The 13,472-nt window shown below is 43.4% G+C and overlaps 1 protein-coding gene across 1 annotated transcript in view; it reads right to left on the bottom strand.

Annotated features, from left to right (window-relative positions):
- Positions 1 to 1,491: 1,491 nt before the first annotated feature.
- ulk2 (unc-51 like autophagy activating kinase 2) overlaps positions 1,492 to 13,472 on the bottom strand; it is a 41,958-nt gene continuing 29,977 nt past the window's right edge. Inside the window, exons 16-27 of the mRNA XM_079165685.1 lie at positions 10,701 to 10,846; positions 10,518 to 10,598; positions 9,653 to 9,921; positions 9,385 to 9,563; positions 8,691 to 8,800; positions 8,308 to 8,445; positions 7,914 to 8,155; positions 7,615 to 7,793; positions 7,368 to 7,486; positions 7,089 to 7,246; positions 6,774 to 6,909; positions 1,492 to 4,351 (exon numbers count right to left, since the gene is read on the bottom strand). Of these exons, the coding sequence (XP_079021811.1) occupies positions 4,287 to 4,351; positions 6,774 to 6,909; positions 7,089 to 7,246; positions 7,368 to 7,486; positions 7,615 to 7,793; positions 7,914 to 8,155; positions 8,308 to 8,445; positions 8,691 to 8,800; positions 9,385 to 9,563; positions 9,653 to 9,921; positions 10,518 to 10,598; positions 10,701 to 10,846 (1,822 nt within the window). The 3' untranslated portion in view covers positions 1,492 to 4,286. The remainder of the gene's footprint in view (positions 4,352 to 6,773; positions 6,910 to 7,088; positions 7,247 to 7,367; positions 7,487 to 7,614; positions 7,794 to 7,913; positions 8,156 to 8,307; positions 8,446 to 8,690; positions 8,801 to 9,384; positions 9,564 to 9,652; positions 9,922 to 10,517; positions 10,599 to 10,700; positions 10,847 to 13,472) is intronic.

Here is a 13,472-nt window from a genome sequence, read left to right as displayed (position 1 = left end):
CTTATTTTTAAAGGGCTTTAATTTTGAAATTCTCCATCCAGATGTCCTGATATTCTCTGACTGATACTTGGTGGTCTGCTATTAATCTGATATGATATTAGTTTGTGACAATACGCTGTTATCTTTTAATTGTAATCTGAATTTAGAGGGAACATAGCTCATAAATGGGATTTAAAAAAAGGCTTTAATTTTGAAATTTCCCATAAGAATTCCTGATACTGTTTGAGTGACCCTGTTGATGATCTGTTATAAATCTGAAGTGACATTTTGTGGCAATAGGTCGTTTAATTTGTATTCTTATCTAAATTTAGAGAGAAGACAGCTAATATTTCATTTTAAAGATCTTCGATTATGAAAATGTACATCAGAATATCCGGATATTCTCTGGGTTACACTCTGAGGTGGCTTACTATCATTCTGCAGTGAAAGTAGTCTGTGACAATGGAACGTGTCCTGACAATTCTAATCTGAATTCAGAGGGAAGATAAGAATGTCCTGATACTGTACGACTGACACTTAAAGGTCATCTGCTATTAATCTAAATGTATTCTGTGACAATAATAATACAAATGTACATCAGGATGGCCTGATATTATCTGAGTGACACTCTGAGGTGGTCTGCTATCAATCACAAGTTAATTGAGTTACTTGGTGGAACCTTGAAGTGTCTGACTTTGAGGTGGTGTACTGACATTTTTAAGTCAGATTGGTCTTTAGAAATGTTTTCTTTATTAATAAGTTTGAATAAGCGTTCACACAATTGGAAATACATTTCATTCTTATCATACATTTCTATATTATTTCCTATTTATTAATTCTGTCATTTATTTGTTTACTTATTAATTAATTTATTAAAATAAGAAATAATAATAGTATTACATACTTGAAAGTGCTCCATTGTCAGTCTCAGGTATCATTTGCTTGATTCACAGTTAACATTAGTGCTGTATGTATTTTGTGAGTGAAGGTCTGGGTGCCGTGGTGTATAATGTTATTGATCGTCAGTGGTTTTCCTGTTGAATATTGTAGTACTGTGATCATGAACCAGATACAACGGCTTGTGTTGCTTTAACCCTACCAGCATCACTAGCATATGCGGCGGCTATGTGACTGTAACTGTAAGTTGGTCCACTGACTGACACCACTGTTTGTTCCCCTCTAGCATGTCAACAGAAGGCTGGTGTAGCTATTAACAGAAAGAGGAATGGCCGCGCAATGGTATGTATGTATATGTATATTTATACATATACAAAAATATAATAAAGCCTTGGTTGGTAAGTGGATGAACCAGTGTCAGATACAATCTAGTAAGGCAAACACACCCGCAACGAGGCAGGGTCAACACAACATCGTTAGCACAATTTGATTATATTTTAATCATTATTTGTATTATCATCATCATCATCACATAAAGTTTTTCAGTTCAGATCGTTTCGTCTGAGAAATCGACAGACCCAAGCCCAAAGAATAAAACACAGCAAGACGTTGTAATGTTTTCTCTTTTTAATAACAAAGACTGTATTTGTGTTCCATAAAGAACAAAGACAGACACCCCTTGGTGAGGGACACAAGTATTACGTTGACATTTCTCTTTTTAAAAATCGGTGCTTGGAGAGAGTTGCATTATCATGGTTGGGACTTCAAAATGCATTCAGATCAAGCTGGAGAAGCGTAAAACAACAGGGTACATACATTCAAGATTCTAGAGGTTCTACAGGGTCAAATGCTGACTCGGTACCCATGCTTCATCCAAAACAGTCCATCTTCAGTTACAGTCCATGGATACAAAAATGGTACAGAGCAAAGGTTCAGGCGGGTTTCCATCAGCTTTATTTGTCCCTCTTCACTCCGTGTGCAGTAAAAGGCTTTGTGTGGTTCAGAGTGCTCATGACAAGGACGAGGGAAACTGTAACCCAGATATGTCTCAGAAAAAAGAACAGTACATCAGAGGAACAGGCCCAGGGACCTCTGGGTGCCTGTGAATGCATTTATAAACATTTGTACACAGAAAAGAATGTATTCACACCTGTACAAAGGAGTAGGCCTCTGTCTACTTTCACAAGAAGGCACCTCCTTTTCCATCAATAACTGTATACTACTGGCCTTAATGCACACCTGGCAAGTGCACGTGTGTTTATAGACACTCACCCATACAAACAGAACATACACCGTTAGGAGCACAGCAGATGACTTGAGGGGAGGCAGGGGGACAGGGTGGATGCTAGGCAGTGCAGATTGTGACAAACGGAGTATCAAGACATTTTGGGAGATGAGTTTGAAATCTAAAGAGATCACCCTCATTTCCGAAATTGTCATAAGACCCACAAAACAAACAAACAACAGTCCTGGTAGAAAGAGTTCTCTGTAAAGTTTTGGAGCTGCCACAAGTTATGTTTTATTCTTTGGCACACACCCCTGTTGTGCCAAGATAGGTTTCTTATCAAACCCTCGGCAGAAACGAATACAACGTATCAAAGTCATCTATGTACATGTAAAGATTTGTGCTCTTTGACTGACAGGCAGGCCATCTGATGGTATCATGGACACCCCCAAACCTCAAGCTGTGACCTCACACACACACACACACACACTCACTCACTCACTCCCCTCCCAAAAAGAGGGGAGTGGAATCATCACATGCACCACATACAAATATATACAAGTTTGCAAACATCAAGTTTTGTTAAAAAAAAAATTAGCTACATATACCGACAGAACGTAAAAAATGTAGTATTTTAGTAAAATGAAACTTATCAACCATTCACTCCATCTGGGTTTAAGGTGGCTGCTGATTGGTTGTTCAGCACTGCAGTGGTGACAGAAGGGCCTGCCACCTTCCTCCTCCATGCAGGGGCCTACAGACCTTGTGACAAATGGGAGCAGAGTGCGCCGCCGTCACTTAAATGTACCTGAACCCCTCATCACTATGAGCAACATAACCAACACATCCACATGGGTTTGTTACACTCCTACAGAAAACTGGGTAACAATGGAAACAATGTGTCTCTTAGCAGTTTGCAAGTGCAACATTATTATCAAGTTAACTAAAGTCAATCAAAGCTCTGTGTTTTCTGCAATTTATCAAAACGTATTTTTTATAAATGATGTTGGTTTCATGTTTGTGAGCAATTGCATCTGACATCATGTCAATGGTAAATAACAAGGAAGCCTTAAAATGCCTGCACTCAAATTGTAGCGCATTCTTTCATATGCCAGACACAACTGTTGTATCTGCAATTAAAGGGATATTCCTCCAATTTAACATGACACTTCCTTTCAGTTAGAGAACATGCGTGATAAATTAAAATGAGATAATAGAAGAGTCTAATTTGAAGTAGCACAGGCCGATAAATATCCTTACTTTAAATCAGTGGCATGCCCCTTTAAATATATCAAATCAAACTCAGCTAAAAAGAGAAACGTGGTTCTATCAAAAAAACAAGTTGATCTTGACAGAAGAGGTCCCACAAAGTTGAGCTGCAGCCAATTACACTTCGCCCTGGTTGCTCTGCCTTATGGGAAATGTATGCATTCTGTAGACTCGCTCATCATGCATACAGAGCAGGTACGTTTTGAAGGTGGGAGCAGGAGTGATTAGATCTACCTTTACAGTTACACTTCTCTTCCTCTCAATCCACAATAAAGTGCTTGAGCTAACACAAGAAAGTTCCTTTGCTCCCATGGCTGACTAGTTTCTGTAACAAGAGGTTGTGTTTCTGATTGGCCGTAAGCCCTTTGCTAATTTCTTCCAATTCCTTCGACTCCAATACTTGAGGTTTTCAAGATAGGCAGGAGACTTAAACACCCAAGTTCTTCTGAACCAATAAATAAGAACAATGACAAATTAAACACAGAGTAAATAACCACTGATATCCCATAGTAAGCAGGATCACCGCCGCCTCATAGTCCTGTCCATCCTCTTTTTCTTCTGGTACAAAACAAATGATGATATCTTGAAAGATGGATATTAGTTTTTTTTTATACATGTTGATCAGATGGTTTTCCACCAACAGCGTCTGAAGAAAACTGCACTTGAAAGTGGACTTCTGGTTTCAGCCTTTGTTTTTTTTCTAGATCCGTTGTCATCTTTGGTTGTAAATTTGTGCATCAGTCGCTTGTCACAGTTCAGTCCGTGATGCAGCCAGTATGACGATAAATACAGATTCAAATGAAAAGTGCTTGAACTGCTACAGGAAGGAGCGGAGGCTTTGTGAAGATGGTTGTCGATAGTCTTAGGACTTGGTCCCTCTGTGTGTGTGTGTGTGTGTGTGTGAGAGAGAGAGCAGCTACTCATAGAGTGTGACAGTGCAGTAGCAGAGGGCGGAGATCCTGCGGTCCACGCTGGCCTTGTCTGCAGGGAAAATACACAAAACAACAAGATGTAAAGAGAAGTTGTTAAAACAAAGTAAACGCAGGAACAATTCAGTTATTAGACAAGACTAGTCCTGCAGATCCAGCAAACTCTCTTAGCTGCACATAGTTATTGTATGTTGCTCGTTTCAGCCTGATAAATGCTGCCTGTTAACGAAGAGGTACGTGTTGATAAGGTTTGATCATAAACCCCCATATTGCTGTAAACGGCTACCTGTTGTGCTTTTATTGCACACCTTCACAGCTAACAGACCTTTTGTCAGGAATCAGTCAGTAGTGGTGTTAGAAGAACCACAGCTGTCAATGCTGTACCGTGACATAAAGTGTAGAACATAAAAGTTCAAATTAAAGGAGGTAAATAAACCTCTCAGTCAATTGGGAAGCAAAGATGCATATCACACTTACACAGTAAATAAAAGGGTTAAACGGTTCTGTAACATATTTATACTCCACACTCATGACACCTCAGATCTAGAATGTAGCTTGTACCCAAGAGAACATTCTGAGAACAAGAAATAAGGTGAATGTGCCAAATTCTCTGAAAACATTTGAACATTGGAAAATTTGCATAACCGTGGCCAGTTAATCAGGACGTGCCTACCCGAATATGTGCCGACCCAATAGTATATAAGGCCCGCTGTCGGGGGCGGACTGTTCAAAATAACATGCCAACGCGAAAACTGGGCAAAGCAGATGTAACTTTGCCTCCCTGTCCTCTGTATGGGGTGATGGACAAAAAGCATCCAGATATGTAACCCTTGACCTGAAAGAACTCTAAGTTAAGAAGGAGGGATTTGGTATAGCCCTGCTATGGTCACTGTGAAGCAGAAGGGGAGGCTGGCGCAGAACCTAAAGAAGTCTGTGTACTCATAGGCTACCTGCTGGAAGTTGAAACACAAGAATATTCTGTGTTTCAAAGCCACCTTGACCTGAAAGTATACACTTTTAAGTAGACAGTGGAGAATCAATCGTTTGATGGTTAACATTGTGGGCAAAGCACCAGTTTAAGATGCAAAGACGCAACACAAGCCGGACACCTCCTGTCTTCTTACAGTGTACCGTGAGTGGGGACGACAGACAGAGATCTGTGACCTGTAACAGAAACTGTCTGTCTATTGACAGGTAATCCATCTCCTGCTGGGAGAATGGCACCAATGAACGGAGGAGGAATGCTGGAGAGCTGGAGAAAATAACCCAATCTCGCCATTCTGTCCATCAACACTTGTAAAACTGTTAGAGGACAAGCGAACAGCTCTGGGGAGGCAGTGAAAAAGCTTTGATATTCTATCACAGACTTTCAGAGCCGCCAGAACTTCCATAAATGGAAGACTGGCCCAGGAGACTGAAATGGAAAAATCCAAGCCTGAGATGAGGTCCCTGAACACCAACGCTTGGCCGGCTTGAAAAAGCTGCAGCAAACATCACGGCACTAACCCTAATCCAATCCTTCCTGTTTAGCGCGTGGAGCTTGGTGAAGGAGAACATGGAAATGGTCAAGCCAAATATGAGGTCCATGAATGCATCATTGATTGGCCTGTAAGTGCAGCAGCTGACATCATGTGTGTTTTCCTTCTCTCCCCCTGTGTGGAGATAGAATGAGGAGGAACAAACGGGTGTGTACTCCCCCCTTCCAGGGTTTAACTGGCATTAGTAAAGACAGTCAGTCATCAGTGCGGGAGAAGGAAAGGTGGCTGGGGTCATTGGGTGCACTATCCCCCCCGACGCACTCTCCTTCACACCATCGTGTTGTTACGCTTCGCTTCAGCCTTCCTCTGAGGGTGAGAGAGCAGCAAATGACTGCTGAACAGTCTCTCTGACCAGCAGGCTGACTTTGGGAGCAGGTGACCACGGGCGGCACGTGCCGAGATAACGTCTTCCTGAGACTCTCCATCCTGAGAAATCCAGTTTCAGTGGGCGAATGCATGTTTGTGATTGGAGGAGAGCATTAAAGTGCGATGGAGGGCGGCGCTTTTGTTCGAACAGACAAACCAAACACTGGCTCTAGTGAGGGCCTGTTTTCACGCTACCTGAAGGCCACCGTAGTTCTCCGACACACTCATGAAACTGTGGTAAAGTGAGCTGCAGAGTGCAAACCGTGGTACTGACAGCAGCCGTCTGACTTCCCTTGCACTTAAGTCGTGCTATTATGGTATGGATGGACTCTGAGCGAGCCGAACAGCGTTACCAGTTTTCAACCCGGCGGCTCACATTAATGCAGTCTTTGAAAGGGAGGAGTGAGTGGGGGGGTATTCAGTTGGTTGCAATCTGCATCCACATCACGAGATGCCACCAAATCCTACACACCCTTTAAGACCCAATCTGTTCATGCGAGTGGTTCCTGCATGAGGCCTATTGTGTAGGACTGGGCATGAGTGTGTGTCTCTCTCAGAGTTTGTACTCACACTTGACCACGTTCTCAATGTCAGTAGGGTCCTGTAGGATCTTGGACAGGCCGTCCAGCAGCATGGCAGCTTTGCTGTAGCGGTAGGCAATATCTTCTGTCTGCTTGAACATCTCATCCAGAGCTGCTGACTGAACCTGATGCACCAATACACAGACAACATCAAATTAGGCTGACTAGCATAGATTAGAGCTGCACTTTACTGAACATACCGCAACACCTAGTGGAAAGTACAAGAATCATTACCAGATTACAATCATTTTGTCTCTGTAACCACTGAAGACTGTTAGTTATTTGTACTGTGTCTGATACTCACAATCTCTACAGCATGATTGTAGATGAGCTTCTCCGCTGTGACGCTGTTGATTTCGTCTACAAAGCGCTGCTTATCGGAGAAGAAGTGGTTGAGTTTGTCAGTCAGCCGGCGGCAGAGGGATATGCAGCCTTTGTAACGCTCATTCAAACTCTTCACCACTGAGAGAGGGAATACATTTTTTTTGCATAAACGTGTATTTGAAGGTTTCTCGCTCACAGGTTCCAGTTTAACGCACTGGTCACAGGTTAAGTCAAGTAATGGGAAATGAAATGTCCTTACCCTGTTTGACAGCAGTGGAGGGATTGAGTTTGGCTGATTTAATCTGAGCCTTGGCCATATGGAGAGAGGAAGCCAGGAGCTGAGCTGCCTTCATGTACAGCACCAGCTGCTCCACCTGTCTGTAGGGGGCAGCACAACCAGAGTATATAAAATACTGCAGCAACACCACTGAACAAAGGGCCTCCTCAGACTACACCACATTAGGGAGATTATCGGAGGGTCAAACTAGAGTTAAGCCATTCCTTACCCCCACTCTTTGCTGAGCTGGCTGATCTGGTCCACGACCACACTGTCCTGGGGGGGATAGAGTGAGGCGGCCGACACGCCAAGCTCTGTCCCTCCAGCTCGCACTGCCGCCATCTCCAGGACGCAGTCAGTGAATGAAAGCATCATCCGTAGGTGCATCAGGGTATCTGTATGCTCGCGCTGGACCGGACAAAAATTAAACGTAAAACACAAGATTAAAAAAAAAAAGTATACCAGTGAGTCATGAAGTTGTCTGACAGATCCATTTCCCTGTTAAATAATGACAAATAGACAGCACACCTCCATGAGGGTCTCCTCAGGCAGCTCTGGCGCTTCGAATGTGATGAATCCCTCCAAACTGGGAGGGGAGGTCCCATAGGGAACATAGCGCAGGCTGCTGGGTGCCCCCTCAGTCCCAGGGACAGCCTGCCCGCCCCCAAAACCTCCTGGAGGAGAGGAGCACAGGGCCATGCCGGGAGGAGAACCAACATAGACCCGACCGCTGGTGGAGCACAGGGAGCCGGCCGAACTGTTGGAGCCCACTGAGAGAAGGACAGGGAGGAGAAAGCGGAGGATCATGAGATCAGTGCTACTAACAAATACCTGACCGCCGTCCTGCTTCTTACTCTTAATTAATAACTTAATTAATAGCTTATTTGCTTGCACACTAGCTCAGCTGGGGAAGGGTCCTCACCTGAGATGGTGCGTGGCCGTGTGCCCAGGTGGCTGCAGGTAGGAGGAGTGCAGCTGTTAGGCGGTGAACCCACGGTGAAAAGGACAGTACGAGGACTCGCTGACCCACCGTGAATCAGCCCGCTGGGACCTGCAGGGGCTTTGGGAAGAGGACATTTAATTGTTTTCATTCTCTGTCATACACTGGTGTAGTTTAAATGAGGCATCATAGTTATACAAAAAGAATGTTGTATGAAATAACAGAACATTCCTCAGACTTTGTGTTCATACAGAATTTTGTATATTGAAGAATACAGACAACATGAGTAATTTCTTATGTTGATTAAGTGACTGAAATAGGGCAACCTGTGGTAAACACATTGTGTGTGCAGCAGTGTAGCCTACCTGTGTCCATGGGTCGCTCTGTGTTCAAGCTGTCATTGCTGCCCTGATAGGCCTGTCCACCCAGAGTTATTCTGATTGGCTGCTCAGACAGACGACCTGTGCTCACAGACCTGCAGGGAATAGCACAGATAATGTCAGAGCAATGTCAAACAGCAGACAGAGTGACATCATATGGTAGAGGATAGACGGGGGTGGGTCAAAGTAACACAAAGCGGTGCGCCAAGCTAGAGCCCTCTCCACTACATGCATGTAAATATACATGACATGAGTGACATATCAAGGGTCTAAAATGAATCAAAACTAAATCTGGAAAATAACACAATTGTATTTCTATTTCTATGCCAGGAAAGTACAGACCCAGAAATGTGTTTTGTGTGCAACTGGCTCCCGACATTTAACACATACATAAAGAAGCAAGTAAGTCAATTAATTTACATTTCCAGGACTCTTGTAGTCAGTCAATAGGTGTACTACTGATCAATTGTACAATAGCTACTTCATATAAAAACTGAATAGCATCATGTCCATTATATTGCCGATGAACCATAATGACCAGACGTGATCAGCCGGGTCAATGGACATTCATTTACCAGTGTAACATTGATTACGGTGGAAGCTGAGGTGGGTGCAAAAGAGCAGTAGGGAACAAGCGAAGCGAACATACAGAAGACACATTTGTTTCAGGGAGGCCTACCTGCCAAAGGTCCTACTGGCCTCAGGGGCAGCTGGGCGTCCAGTGAGGTACGGGCTGCAGTGGTGGGCACAGATATCCCGGGCATCTGCCAGCGTCTTGGTGGGCACGGGGCTATCCACCAGTGCCATCAAGTTACAGGACGCCTGCGTTTTGGGGATCTTGAATGGTGCCGAAATGGTCTGAATGGAAGAAACATTAAACGGGGAAACTGTAAAAACTGACATTTTAGTTCATTTGGATCATCTGCACACTTAACATCTGCACTCACCTTAGTCGGGGAGCCAATGATCGTAGGCAGCGGCGACTTCTGCAGCCAGTCGGATGTGCGGGGGGAGGTGCCCAGGAGCTTGGTGGGGGAGGAGCCGAGACTGGCTGGTCGACCGAGCTGAGGAGAATGACTGCAGGAGGAGGAGGCGGAAGGCTGCACAGGGTCCGATAACTGCTTGTGGAGTTTCTGCCTGGTCTGGTAGAACTCGGTCAGGGTGGGGGCGCTCTGGAGCCGAGGCCCAAGGAGCTGAGAAGAGGGGACGGGAGAACCTAGAGATGGTAGAGGGGCCGGATTAGAGTCAATTTCAAGTTAAAAGGCTGTATACTATATAGTACTAGAATTAGCATGTAATGTATAGTGTTGATTCAGATTGTTCATGGACAACGTGGGTTTGTGCATTCTCTCTGGCAGGTCAGAGGACACATAACTTCATGTCTCAACTGTCTCTCAGCTGAAGGCTGTCTTCAGCTCTAGCTTTATTCTGCATTGGATTTAAAAAATGCTGCAGGGAGTAGGGCTGTGCCAAAGAGTTTGAAGCTTCATTTATAATGTTGACATTGGAATTCTAAAATCAACATTCAAATGCTGCGCTGCTTTTTTTTCAGAGCGTTGAAAAGTCAAAACGTACTGAAAAAAGAGAGCTTAGATGGAAAAATTCCCAACATGTTTTTATCATACATTTATTCATCCATATGATACAATTTCCAATTTATGCTTCATGTTTCAGAGTTCACTAATTAACATGTGCTATTTCAACAACCCACGTTTCCTACAGGACCATTCATTGAATCTAAGTGAACAAGTTGGCACCGTTAGGGTTGACCAGGGGACCAGGCTTTGGAGAGGACAGCTGAAATGAACTGACCTCCTGAGGAGCTGCGGCTGCGAGGCTCGTGGTTCTGCAGGTGACAGCAGCAGTGACCCAGCTGCTCAGGGATGGTGCCCACTGCAAACAAAAACAGTTATTCGCATTGAGAGTCAAACTCATGTCTGGAACGAGTTATTAAAAAGCTGGTGTGCTGTGAGACACGTCTGGACATGTCCTTACCAAGAGGTGAGGGGGAGTAGGGCCGAGAGCTGCCGGTGGAGAGACGCCTGCTTACTGTCTGAGGGACGTCTGCAGAGCTGGGGGACGCCGACCCCACCTTGGGAAACCCCATGGGACTAGTGTTGGAACGCCTCACAGTGCCAGACCTAGACAACACAACCACGCATCACAAAAAACATAAGTAATTGCATAGACTATCCTAAGTTCAAGTACAATTCATTCAGCTTTCAGAGCCATGAGGAAAATGCTCTGTCTCAATCAACACTGAACCAATCCAAAGAGTGAAGTTAAATACATTGATACAATACTTGGCTTCCTCGAGGATTCAGGTATTCAAATAATGTCTCTCGAAAATCAAATGATACGACATGATATAACTGCACAAGGTACGTTTTTAATGAAATGCCCTGTGGAGTTTTCTTGACATCAAACAAAGGTTATGTTTACATTCAGCGTTTCTCACCACAACACATTGTGTATCCCATATACGCTATATAAGAAGTGGACGCAGTCAACGTGACGTCACCCATTGTTGTGTTTTTACTGACTACTGTTTCGAAGATTCAAATTCGATGTTCTGGTCGTCACCATCTTGGTTTTAGTTTTTATTGAAAATACATTGAAAACCCTCCTCTGTGAAGTCTATTAGGGTGTCAATTACCTTAGGAAAATGTTGCACCTGAAAGAATTAACTGCTAAAATGACACTGTTTGATTTGCTTTACAATTTAAAGGAATACCAGCCATCACCTTAATGTGTCCAGTAAACTGTGTTGGATCTGCAGGTGCACAAAGGCCAACTCTTGCTTTAGGTGCTAGCTCATATTAAGATATCATATTAGGAGCACAACACAAATTACTCCACTTCCTTCTATCTTAGTATCTAGTTGCAGGGTGTTATTTTTAAAATAAAGCTAAATAAAGATCCATACAGTATATGAAGGAATTCTACTTGGCAAATTCTTGCTCCCTAAAGTGACAATAAAAGAATACTAACAAATTAAGAAGGGCCTCTAATAGGTCAAAAGGACAGAGTGTCAGATCTCTAATCCTCTCTAAACAGATTGAGGAGACAGGACGGCTGGAGAGTAGGACAGCTGAACAAAGACGCATAGCTACTGGGGAGTGGATCCTCCACCATCTAACCTCCAGGTCAACTGAACAAGCTGCTACTCCAAAAACATTATGCAAATCCTTATTTTGAGAGCTACAATCATCATTTAGCCACTTGTTAGCAACTGCATGTTTTAAGATACATAAAAGCTTCAAAATTAACAAGAGGGGTATTGACTGACATATTTCATATTGTGTTTCCTTAAAATCTCTTGAGCTTGTGTTAACCACATACCTTATTTCAGGCACCTAACCAAAACCCCAATGACTTCGAGACGAGGGAACTGGAAGGGCTAAAATGCTGACTCACTTCCAGGTTTCAGGACTTATTCCTGCAGCACTCTATAGGAACAACAGAACTAATCTCCCTGTGGAACACGGTGCCACCCTTCTTTCTTCTTCTGCCCTCCTATCTGCTTTGTCTTCACATTAAACCACCAACAAACCCTCCCAGCAACAGGTTGAAAAGCTACAAGCTCAAGCAGGCACATGCGGTATCTGATGTAATTTCAGTGAAACATTATGGCTGATGTAATAACAGCCTGCATTTTCATTACATAGCCATAAAGTTTACTCCCAATGGTGAGTAACACATTAGTCACAAGTTGATGTCAACAAGCGAGTGCCCATTCCAAGTGTTTCATTACTAATCACAGGGTTCTTACAGTCATGAAAAATAAGAGCAATGTTCAGGCCTGGAGAGGTTTTAGAGAAGACATGGGAATTTGCATCACAAATACCTGGATAATAAGAGTAAATGTGGTTAAGTTGAGATCTACTGAGAAAACTCTGTATTGGTTCAACTATAGTGTAATAAGCAGAGAGATGGCCCTCCCAAATGGAATATTCATCCATTTCTCTGGGAGCTTTGGAACAATATCTGTAAAATGTTTGGACTGTCTCAGTACAAACAAGGGTACATGTTTGGGGAAATGCTGCGCTCTTAATCACAGGATTTCCTCATATAGGAAAGAGAACCACTTGCTGATCTATTTGGGGAGGGAGTGTTCTTCTCCTATCAAGGTCTAAAAGATTGATATAGCTTAATGGATAATGGGGACTTTTGGAAATACCTCCAAGTACAGTCCATGGGTTACGATACAGGAGAGGATGACAGCGTACTGCAAAGGTTCATAAAACTTAATGTATAATCACCCTCTGTATTTCATAACATGACAGCAAATGCTATTCATGGTGAGAGTCTGAGGATGATATGACAAAGGGACCTGGATACTGATCTTACACAAGCGGTCTGGGAGAATATTGTCAATACCATGGGTTGGCCACTAAGGGTAGTAACAGCAAATGTATGCATTATAACATGATGAATAGATATTATTGGACTCCAGTCAGACTTAAAAAGCATTGTCTTATTCAAAGCTGTGAGTAGTGGAAAAGCTCTATGAAATATTTTCTACACCTCATGCAGAACTATCTACTGATTTCTCCATCCTGGACCTGAGTGCACAGTTTAAGTTAACTCTTACAGGCTTCCTTAATGCAGCCCAGATCATACTAACGAACTGGTCAAACACAAGCTGGATCACACTCATGACAGTTACAGCCTCATATGAGTTACTGTTAGGTAATCTGAATAACTGAGTCGAACGTCACTGAAGTGTGGGGTAACATCCTCAGAGTTATTAGAGGAGGGCATCTC

This window comes from Pholis gunnellus (assembly GCF_910591455.1).
Source record: "Pholis gunnellus genome assembly, chromosome: 9".
NCBI classification, from domain to species: Eukaryota; Metazoa; Chordata; class Actinopteri; order Perciformes; family Pholidae; genus Pholis; species Pholis gunnellus.
The sequence above is the reverse complement of the archived record's forward strand: the minus strand, read 5'-3'. Positions and strand labels throughout refer to the sequence as shown.